This window comes from Cricetulus griseus, chromosome 3 (genome assembly GCF_003668045.3).
Source record: "Cricetulus griseus strain 17A/GY chromosome 3, alternate assembly CriGri-PICRH-1.0, whole genome shotgun sequence".
NCBI classification, from domain to species: domain Eukaryota; kingdom Metazoa; phylum Chordata; class Mammalia; order Rodentia; family Cricetidae; genus Cricetulus; species Cricetulus griseus.
Genome location: NC_048596.1, coordinates 273,609,402 through 273,620,653, shown reverse-complemented (window position 1 = coordinate 273,620,653; position 11,252 = coordinate 273,609,402). Strand labels below are relative to the sequence as shown.

At 45.8% G+C, this 11,252-nt stretch overlaps 2 protein-coding genes across 2 annotated transcripts; one reads left to right on the top strand and one right to left on the bottom strand.

The window, feature by feature from the left end:
• Window positions 1–1,679: 1,679 nt before the first annotated feature.
• Higd2a (HIG1 hypoxia inducible domain family member 2A) lies at window positions 1,680–2,551 on the bottom strand. Its single transcript, XM_027409865.2, has 2 exons — window positions 2,330–2,551; window positions 1,680–2,104 (listed from the first exon to the last, which is right to left on the bottom strand). The coding sequence occupies exons 1-2, from the start codon at window positions 2,481–2,483 to the stop codon at window positions 1,938–1,940; spliced, it is 321 nt and encodes a 106-aa protein (XP_027265666.1). The 5' UTR covers window positions 2,484–2,551; the 3' UTR covers window positions 1,680–1,937.
• Window positions 2,552–2,651: 100 nt separating this feature from the next.
• On the top strand, window positions 2,652–10,370 carry Nop16 (NOP16 nucleolar protein). Its single transcript, XM_027409864.2, has 5 exons — window positions 2,652–2,867; window positions 2,958–3,066; window positions 4,889–4,958; window positions 7,362–7,468; window positions 9,674–10,370. Exons 1-5 carry the CDS (start codon window positions 2,761–2,763, stop codon window positions 9,815–9,817), a joined length of 537 nt encoding a protein of 178 aa, XP_027265665.1. The 5' UTR covers window positions 2,652–2,760; the 3' UTR covers window positions 9,818–10,370.
• Window positions 10,371–11,252: the final 882 nt, after the last annotated feature.

Sequence of the window (11,252 nt, the reverse complement as noted above, 5' to 3'; positions counted from 1 at the left end):
GGGATAAACAGTGACCACACCTTCTTTCCCTTCAGCAGAGGCTGTAAAACAGGACGTCTAAGTCATTATGATCTACATGTGTTTAGAAAGATCTGAGTAACTGCCAACAGTATTAGTTCTCTAAGATTGCCATAACAAAGTACCAAAAATTGGGTGTTTTAGAGCATCAGAAATTGGTTGTCTCACAGTTCTGGAGGGTAAATTCCCAAATCAGGGACCCACCTAAGCCACACCTTCTGTAGATGCTAAGGCAAGATCTGTGCCTTTTTCTAGCTTCCAGTAGCTCAGGCATTCCTTGGCTTGCAGATATGCCCCCCTAGTTCTGCCTACATCAGCACATGGCTGTCTTCATCTTCCTTCCATATGTCTTGTGTGTGTCCAATTTTTTAAAAAAAATATGGATACTAGTCTTACTGGGTTAAAGCCCACCTTAAAGACTTTTTAAAAACTACTAATGGTTATCAAGTCCCTATTGCCAAAATAATACCTAAAGAATTGAGAGTTGGAGCCCAACTCTCAAATGTATTTTAAGGGGTGGCTATCTTAACACTAACACAAACAGTGGGCAAGACCTTTAGAAGTGGCATCATCTTCAGCTCTTTATGGCCTGTCCTTACATCTTGTGTGCTTCACAATGCAGTGTCTGACACTGGCCATCTGCCTCACAGCTAAGATCATATTGGAGGAGCAAACACCTGGCTCTAGTCATGGACCTTCCACTCAAGAGATCTAAGACACGTCAGCCACAAGAAATGTATCTTCACTTTCTTCCCTTTTCCCAGTTTGAAGCAAGCATTGAGAGGGTCAGAGTCATGCATGGGAGGAGCTCAGTTCCTCAAGTCAACACAGTGCTGACCACAGACCACAAATGCCTGTTGAGAATTCTGTGTCAAATGCTGGGTGGTATAGATCAGCAGAGCCTGAGGACCATGGAGGGAGAACTGGAGTAAGGAGGAGACAAAAATGATGGCAGTGTGGGTGCTGGACATCCTGAATCCAACAGGACTATGACAGCCCTCATCTATTTTATTTAGTTTTTTTTTTATTTTTTATTTTTTTCCGAGACAGGGTTTCTCTGTGTAGCTTTGGAGCCTATCCTGGCACTCGCTCTGGAGACCAGGCTGGCCTCGAACTCACAGAGATCCGCCTGCCTCTGCCTTCCGAGTGCTGGGATTAAAGGTGTGCGCCACCAACGCCCGGCTGACAGCCCTCATCTAAAGGCTACAGAAACTTTAAAATTGCTGGCAAAGATACCCCCTCCCACCAAACAGAATCAATTTTGGCTCACTGAACTAGAATCCCGTAGATGAACATTTGGGGATCTCTACTTTTAACTAGTGGCCAAATGACTGTTACCAGTAAAGTTTGGGTGGGTGGCACTGGGCTCATGACTGGAGATTGAACCTAGGGCCTTACAAGGAACACATGCTGTATCCCCAGGTCATTTTAAATTTTGATATAGGGCTTCACTAAGTTGCTCTACTAGCTGACCTTGAACTTTTGACCTTACTCACAGGCAAGAATCTTCTCCCCCAACCTTCAAAATAGTTGAGGCTATAGGCACTATCGGGCCGCTGATTTTCCTATAGGCCAGTCCTACCAACAGCCTGCTCCTTCCCAAAAACATAGACCAGAAATCATGGTTTTTGACCATGGTAATGACAGTAAGAAAGAATTCATCACATTACAAGGGTATTACAGTTTTATTAAGCGAAGTAGTTAAGGGGACGCATCACAAATTTTTAGTGTGCAACCCAGTTAAAGTCAACCTGGGATTTCGGGTAGAGGGATGGAAATCAATCACAGAATTCGGCCACTTCCTCACCCATTGACCACAGGGTACTGTCAGAAAAGAAGGGAGTAAGTCTGACAGGGCTCTTTGTTACTCCTGGGTTTTATAAGGATGTCCAGGGAGCTTTCAAGGCCGGGCCATACACTCAAGCTCGAGACTTCATAGCAGATACCGCTAACCCCAGCAAGAGGGCAGCGATCGTGAAACCCTGGGCTGCGATCCGGGTGCGCATCATTATCTGGGATCGGTGGCTCTGGCCGCGGTGGAAGCAGTAAAGGCCATAGGAGAGGGCAGCCGCCGTTCCCAGACAGCCTGGGGAGAGCACAGCACAGCGGGCACAGGTTGTGGCCCACCCCCGCTTTCCCAGGGCCACCATTCGCCGCGGACGGCATCAGGTAGCCCGCCCCGCCCCGTCCTTTTCCTCACTACTCCGGTCCACTCTCTTTCCCCTCCCCAAGGCGTGCCCGGTCCTGCCCTATTTCATTCCCTCACGGAACCACGGTCGCCTGGGTCTCCGGTTCCTAAACACATACTTACCTATGGGGACCATTGGGTTCTCACGGGTCTTGCGAATAAATTTGTCCTTGAAGGTCTCTGGGTTGCTGTGGACCGTGGGGCTGAAGCCCTCGGTGACTGGGGTCTGGGACGGATTGAAAGGCGCCTCTGAACTCACGGGACTGGGAGCCGCCATTCCCGCCGCACAGAAACAGGTAGGACACAAATCCGGTCGCCGAACCCCGCCTTCTGTTGATGAGGTCACTACGAGGGCGGGGAAATCGCCGCTGAGGGTAGTACGCAAGCGTCATCGCCAGTTGCATTCTGGGAGTTGTATTAAGTCAATGCGGAGGCGCTCCCTAGAGGACTACATTTCCCGAGAATCCCTGCGTGCACTGGGGCTCCGAGCCTGCTAACACGCGGCTCTGAGCGTGTGGTTCCGAGTTTGAGCTGCTGGTGCGACAGTCTGCGCGATGCCCAAGGCCAAGGGGAAGACTCGGAGGCAGAAGTTCGGTTACAACGTCAACCGAAAGCGTCTGAACCGCAATGCTCGTCGGAAGGCTGCTCCGCGGATCGAGTGGTGAGGGGCCGGTTAGGAGGCAGGGGGCCTCCCTCGGCTGGGATCGACGGCGAGGTGACAGAGTCTCCGTCTCTCTTTCTTTGCCGCCAGCTCCCACATCCGACATGCCTGGGACCACACCAGATCCGTGCGGCAGAACCTGGCGGAGATGGGGTTGGCCGTGGACCCCAACAAGGCGGTTCCCCTCCGTAAGAGGAAGGTAGTGGTCAGCCACCTCGCTCATCCGCACCCTGGCCATTCCTGTTTTCCTTCTCTACCACCTTCCTTCAGAACCTCATCCCCCCACCCCCGCCCCTTCAGCCTGCCCGTACTGCACACAAAGTCATTTTGCTTGCACTTATTCTGGTTCAAGCCCCGAACGACTCTCACTCCCTCCTCAGCACACATACGGGCTTGGTTTGTGGTGTCATGTCTCCTCCACTCAACATTTCTTCGCGGGCCTGTTTGGGAGTTCAGTGGGATGCGTCTTTTTTTCTGTCCTTAACTGTCCAGAGCTTGAGATCTTGGTTTCCTATACTGCCTTCGGTTATCCTTAGCCTGAGACATCTAGTTACTTACCAACAAATCTATCTGGACCACCCTTTAAACCTTTCAAAAATAGCACTCCACGTCATGCTCTTTCCTGCTTTATTTTAATTCATAGTAATTCTAAGTACATGATGGTTATATTATTTAATTACACATCTGTACATTGAATGTGCCTCCTAATCCCTTAACATAATCTTGTTTTCTTTATATATAATCTCGTGTTTTGATCTCTACTAAAATCCCAGCAAGTGTAAGATGTGACAGGTTAGTTAACCTAATAAATGGGCTTGCTGAGTGAGTTTGGTCCATTGACTTTAGGCAAGTTTCTCTCATTCCTTCAGGAATGAAGGTGTTTTTGTTTTTTCGAGACAGGGTTTCTCTGTGTAACAGTTCTGGCTGTCCTGGAACTCGCTCTGTACACCAGGCTGGCCTTGAACTCACAGAGATCCACCTGCCTCTGACTCCCGAATCTTGGGATTAAAGGCGGACACCACTGCCCAGCAACGTGTTTTATTTTTGTTTGTTTTTTATGTAAGGCCGTGCACTGTTAGGTTACTGACATGGAGAAGGTATCTGACATTGCCCCCTTATAACCTTTTTTTTTTAAGATTTTATTTATGTATTATGTATACAACATTCTGCTTTCATACATATCTGCACACCAGAAGAGGGCACCATATCTCATTACAGATGGTTGTGAGCCACCATGTGGTTGCTGGGAATTGAACTCAGGACCTCAGGAAGAGCAAGTTGGTGCTCTTAACTTCTGAGCCATCTCTCCAGCCCCGCCCCCTTATAACTTAGAAGGCACTTTTCATATAAGTGTTTCAATGTGTTACCACACAGCAGAGTAGGAAAGGCATAGGTAGTCACAGAAAGATGAATTGCTTGTTTAAAGAAAAATACAGGCCGGGCGGTGATGGCGCTCTCGACTTTAGGCCCAGCACTTGGGAGGCAGAGGCAGGTGGATCTCTGAGTTTGAAGTCAGCCTAGTCTACAGAACAAGTTCCAGGACAGGCTCCAAAGCAATACAGAGAAACCCTGTCTTGAAAAACCAAAATTAGCCGGGCATTGGTGGTGCACGCCTTAAATCCCAACACTTGGGAGGCAGAGGCAGACGGATCTCTGTGAGTTCAAGACCAGCCTGATGTACAAAATAAATTAATTAATTAAAAATAAATATGGGTGTAATATCTGTGAGTGTGGGCATGAGCATACTGTGCTGCTTGCCTTGGGTGGAGAGGACATGTTTCAGGGGTTGGTTCTCTTCCCACTGAGGGTTCTAGGGATTGAACTCTGCTTGTGTTTCTCTTGGCAAAGTTGTTGGGCTTCAGGGGTTAGTTCTTGTTACCTAGTTCTGCCTGAGCTCAGGCATGGATTTTCCTATATTGAGTATAGTTGTGTTGTGGTGGGCAGTGGCCTTCATTAATCCTGTCAGATCTCTCTGATCAAAGGTGCTTGTCTGTTGGTCTCATAGGCTTTTCTCTTCACAGGTAAAGGCCATGGAGGTAGACATGGAGGAGAGACCCAAGGACCTTGTGCGGAAGCCCTATGTGCTGAATGGTGAGTATGGGCTGTGTTCTAGGGCATCAGCCTGCCCTGACAAGGTGGGAAAGGCACTAAGTCTCTTCACTACAGCCGGAGAAACCAAGATTCAGAGAGGAGAAGCAATCTGATCCAGGGCTCAGAAGTAGTACTGTGTCATAGCTGCGACATTTTCCAGCTAAAATTGATGAGATTTAAATGTATGAACTAAGGTAAGACATTCACAGAAGATAAAATCAGGTGTCTGCAAGGATGAAGAAAGCATTAAGTCTCAAGTTTGTTCCCAGTTTCTCTTGAACTTAAAGAGAAACTGTAGGGATTCTGCTGTCATGAATCTTTCCAGTGACAAATCTATTCCCTGTGTTTGACCCTTCAGGAAAGAAAGAATATTCTCAAATTCTTACCTATCTTTTCCCTAGCCTACTGTGGGTTTATTGTTATTTTTTATTTTCGAGTTGGGAATTGAACCCAGGGCCTCATGAATGTTAATGCTATGCCTCTATTCAGGTGGTTTTTTTTGTTTTGTTTTATTTGTTTTTTTGTTGTTGTTGTTTTTCTTTTTTTGTTGTTTTGCTGTTGTTGTTTTTGTATAGCTTTGGAGCCTGTCCTGGAACTTACTCTGTAGACCAGGCTGGCCTCAAGCTCATAGAGATCCACCTGCCTCTGCCTCTCAAGTGCTAGGATTAAAGAAAGGTGTGAACCACCCATTCCTGGCAAATAGACAGCTGTTTGATATGAAATTATTTGAATCCTGTCTTTAGTTTATCTTTGTGATTCACATAAGAATTTTACACAGTTTAGGGGCTGGAGAGATGGATTAGAGGTTAAGAGCACTGACTGCTCTTCCATAGGTCCTGAGTTCAATTCCCAACAACTACATGGTGGTTCATAACCTTCTGTAATGAGATCTGGTGGCCTCTTCTGGCCTGCAGGCAAACATGCAGATAGAACACTGTATATAAAATAAATAAATCTTTAAAAAATAGTCCATTAAAAAATTTAGACAGTTCAGTGTGGGGGGAAAAAGAATTACTACAGCTGATTGTATATACAATGATACATATACTTAATGTAGTTATATAATTTTTTTTTTTTTTCTTTATACAGGGTCTTTGCTGCCCTGGCTGGCCTTGAACTCACAGAGATCCACCTGCCTCCGTTTTCTAAGTTCTGGAATTAAAGGCATATGCTGCCATGTCCTGTAAGAAATTTTTTTTTTAAGTTTTAAATTGTAGCTAAAACTACATAAAATTTACCTTCTTGACCAGGCAGTGGTGGTCCACACTTTTAATCCCTGCACTTGGGAGGCAGAGGCAGGCGGGTCTCTGAGTTTGAAGCCAGCCTGTTTTACAGAGTGAGTTCCAGGACAGCCAGGGCTACACAGGAAACCCTGTCTTAAAAAAACAAAAAAACAAATAAAATGTACAGTTCAGTCATTTTAAATATATTCATACTGCTATATACCAGCTTTCCTGAACTTTGGTTCTTTGCAAAGCTGAGGCTGCTTTTGACAGTCAGGTTAAAGACGATTTTGACTGTAAGAAATTTTAGTGCCTCCCATTTGGATCAGATTTGACTACATCATTGCTATATTTTGCCTCATTTATCTAGCTTTACTCCTCACTGTGCTGGGATTGAATTCAGGGTCTTGTTCTTGCTGGGAAAGCATGCTTTGCTACTGTCTGCAGTGTGTTTGGCTTTTATTTGTGGATTTTGTTTGCTTGAACGGAGTCTTGTTATATAGCCAAGGCTGGCAATGAACTTGAGATTGTTTTGCTTTAGCCTCCTACGTGATTGGCTCCATGGTCCCGATTTTCCCTTCATATGGAGCAGTGAGAGATCTGGGCCTAGCCTTGCAGCTCTAATGTTTAGCAATGCAAACCTTCCCATTTCAAATATTGCACCAAGAAGAGGCCGGGCATTGGTGGTTTAATCCCAGCACTCGGGAGGCAGAGGCAGGCGGATCTCTGTGAGTTCGAGGCCAGCCTGGTCTCCGGAGCGAGTGCCAGGATAGGCTCCAAAGCTACACAGAGAAAACCTGTCTCGAAAAACCAAAAAAAAAAAAAAAAAAAAAAATACACCAAGATTCTGGTGGGAGTAGAGCTCGAAGGGAGCCCAATTTTGCATCTTTCTGCCCTGGGGCTGGTAGTGGTGGTTAAGACAGGTAAGCTTAGTATATTTCATTTTAAATCATAATTTGAGAATTGCTTTTCAGGGAGTTGCCACACAGAGGGATAAGTAGTGGTGGGAGGCAGACTTTGGGATTCTAGGGCTTGAAAAAGAGAGTTCTGGCTTTGAATATGGGGATGTGCTGTTAGTATAATAATTCTTGTGTCATGGGATTGGATGGAGGGGTGTTTGGGCAGCACAAATAATGCAGAAGGCCATGTCTTACTCCATTTCTGGCTTCTTTTACTCCAGACCTGGAGGCAGAAGCCAGCCTCCCAGAGAAGAAAGGAAATACCTTGTCTCGGGACCTCATTGAATATGTTCATTACATGGTGGCAAACCATGGGGAGGACTATAAGGTGAGGCCTACGGGAGGAACCACCTGGGCTTATTGGGAAAATACACTGCACTGTTTCAGCCTGATCTTCCACTGAAGAGAATGAAAGAGGCGACTAGGAAAGCATCTTGAAGTGTGTGTGTGTGTGTGTGTGTGTGTGTGTGTGTGTGTGTGTGTGTGTGATGTAGGGATGTGTGTGCGTGAGAGAGACAGATACAGAAATAGACAGTGTGCGTGTGAGGGAGACAGAGAATAAGAGAGACAGTTTTCAGGGGTAATGATTGGCATCTACCTTATCGAGGCAGGGTTTCCCATTTTTTGCTGCTGTGCTGCGAAGTCCAGTATAGCCTTGTAGTGGATTCTTTTCGGTCAGCCTCCCATCATACTAAGAAAGTACTGGGATTAAAGATGCACACCACTGGGCTGGAGAGACGGCTCAGAGGTTAAGAGCACCGACTGCTCTTCCAGATGTCCTGAGTTCAATTCCCAGCAACCACATGGTGGCTCACAACCATCTGTAATGAGATCCTGTGCCCTCTTCTGGTGTGCAAGGATACATGCAGACAGAATATTGTATACATAATAAATAAGTCTTTTTTTAAAAAAAAAAAAAAAGCACACCACTGCATTTGACTTTTTATATTCTGGGGAGTGAACTCAGAACATCAGGCTTACATAATGTGCTGGCTAGGTTTATGTCAACTTGACAAAAGCTAGGGTCATTGGAGAGGGAGCCTCAATAATTAGCCTGTAGGCAAGTCTATAGGGCATTCTCTCTCTCTCTGTCTCTGTCTATTGTTTTTTGTTTGTTTGTTTTAGACAGGGTTTTTCTGTGTAGCTGTAGCTGTCCTGGAACAGAACAGGCTGGCCTTGTACTCACAGAGATCTGCCTGCCACTGCTTCCCAACTGCTAGGATTAAAGCAATGTGCCACCATGCCCAGCTCGAATTTTGTTAGTGATTGGGATGGGGGAGGGCCCAGCCCACTGTGGCCCTGGATTCTACAAGCAAGCAGGCTGAGCAAGCAGCACTCCTGTGTCCTCTGCATCAATCAGTTCCTGCCTCAAAGGACCATGAGTCAGGATAGATAAGTCAAGTAAATCCTTCCTCCCCAAGTTGCTTTTGGGCCATGATGTTTTGTTAACAGCCATAGAAACCATAACCAAGACACTGTACAGTGTAGCAAGCGCTTTTGCTCGCCGAGCCATTTCCCTGTGGTGGGTTTTTTGTTTTGTTTTTTTTAATGTTAATTGTTGCTTCATTTTGCAAATTCATCCAGTTGAATTCCAGCCACCTGCACAAAGGCACAGTGTTAGGAATTTCCCTGGCTTTTTAAAAAGATCTGGTTGCCTAGCCTACTGGCACACACTTTTTGTTTGGTTGTTTTTTTTGTTGTTGTTGTTGTTTTGGTTTTTTTTTCTCTGTGTAGTCCTAGCTATCCTGGAACTCGATCTGTAGACCAGGCTGGCCTTGGATTCAGAGATCTGTCTGCCTCTGCCTCCCGAGTGCTTGGATTAAAGACATATGCCGCAACAGCCAGGAATATTAGAGAGACCCTGTTTTTTTTCTTTAAAAAAAAAAAAAAAACACGTAAATAAAAGATCTGGTTGTGCTGGACCTCTGCACTTGATGGAAATAACTGACTGTGATGGGCAGAAATCCCTGACTGGCCCCAGCTCCTTGAAGTTCTGTTGCTCTCTCAGGCCTGCCTGGACCATCCCCAGGGAGGGTGGGTACTCTTTTCCAAGCCCTTCAATGCAAGAAGGGCTTAATGTCTCTGGCTTGTTTTTTGTTTTGGGGTTTTTGTTTTGAAGACAGGGTTTCTCTGTGTAGCCCTTGTTGTCTGGCCCTTGCTCTGTAGACCAGGCTGGCCTCAAACTCACAGAGATCCTCTTGCCTCTGCCTCCCTTCTTCTTATTTTTCCTTTATTATTTCATGTGTGTTCTGCCTGCATGTATGTATGTATATATGTGCACCACATGTGTGTCTGATGTCTATGGAGGTCAGAAGAGGGCATCGGACCCCTCAGGACCGAAGTTACAGATGGTTGTGAGCCATGCTGGGTCCTCTCTAAGAGCAGCCAGTGTTCTTAGTCGCAGAAGCAGCTCTCCAGCTCTCTGCTTTTGAGGTGAGAAATCTGGATCTCCGGGGTAGGAAGTGGCACGCTCAATTTAGGCAAAGCTAGGATTTAGGTTTGTCCCTCCTCATGTCTTTCTTTCTTAATATAGGCTATGGCCCGGGATGAGAAGAATTACTATCAAGATACACCAAAGCAGATTCGGAATAAGATCAATGTCTATAAGCGCTTTTACCCATCAGAGTGGCAAACCTTCATGGATTCTTTGCAGAATAAGAAGATGGAGGTTGACTGAGTGGTGGGCACCCCCACACTTAGGTCTACTGGACTAAAGAAACCAAAGCCAGGTTTTGGGGCAAGGAGTATATTGTTGCAGACGATGCTGACAAAGTCCTATAGGATCAGGTTTTACATACACACTCTCTCTCTCTCTCTCTCTCTCTCTCTCTCTCTCTCTCTCTCCTCTCTCTCTCTCTCTCTCTCTCCATGAGAAGGAATTTTTTTTGAGGGGGAGGGTCTAATAGCTGTAGATGTCCTGGAACTTGGCTTTGTAGACCTGGATGGCCTCAAACCCACAGGGTTTTGCTCCAAGTTGGGGTTAAGGGGAAGGTGTGCGCCCTACACCTAGCTGGAGAAGGAACTCTTTAGAGGCCATAGCTTATTATTCTATTTGGGTTTACATAAAGGCCAGGGCTTGGTGTTCAGTGTCCAGAGGTGATGCTTTATTTGAATGTGATCTGTACATGATAAAAGTGCATTTTACCTGTGAAATGGGATTGTTGTTGTTGTTGTTTTGAGACAGGGTTTCTCTGTGTAGCCCTGACTGGGATTAAAGGCATATGGCACTACTTGTATGTATAAGGGTTTTCTGTTTACTATGCCCAGCTAAACTCTTTCCCAGGGAAAACTAACTTTATTAGGGCGGATGGATCACCAATCTTGACAAGTACTGCAGTCATGGGCATTTGTAGGCGCCACCTTCTTCCTTGAGTGCTCTCAGCCTTGATTTCCTCCGGGAACTTGACAGAAGCCTGGGCTGCCTGTGGAAAGTAAGGAGCCAGGTCCTATCTGCTCACTTTTGATTGCCTTTGTTGGCCATGTCGTAAAGAAAACATCAGGAACCTAAATTGCCTTCTGGGAGTGGCAGAGCACTAGGTGCTGCCCCACTGTGTGTCACCCACTCTGCTCCACGAAGTGGCCACTCTCTGGGGCAAGGCCTGCTGCATGCATTGGCCTGAGAAAGTGATGACTGTTTTGCAACAGGATCATGGGCAAGGGGTGAGGTAGGCATTTTAAGACCTAACTGTCCCCAACTATGAATCATGTAAAAACCTCTTAAATTGCCAAGAATTCCTCTCAGGAGCACTTGTAGTCTGTCTTAACTTCAGTACACTTGAAAAGCATGTCTTTATATATTGCTTGTGTCATTTGGTAAGTTTTTTTTTAAAAAAAAGTCATATATATATATATATATATATATATTTTATTTATTATGTATAGAGTGTTCTGCCTGCATGTCTGTTTATAGGCCAGAAGAGGGCACCAGATCTCATTATAGATGGTTGTGAGCCACCATGTGGTTGCTGGAAATTGAACTCAGGACCTCTGGAAGAGAAACCAGTGCTCTTAACCTCTGAGCCATCTCTCCAGTCCGTCTTATTTATATTTTATGTATGAGTGCTCTGCAGGCCAGAAGAGGGCACCAGACCTCATTATGTATGTCTGTGAGC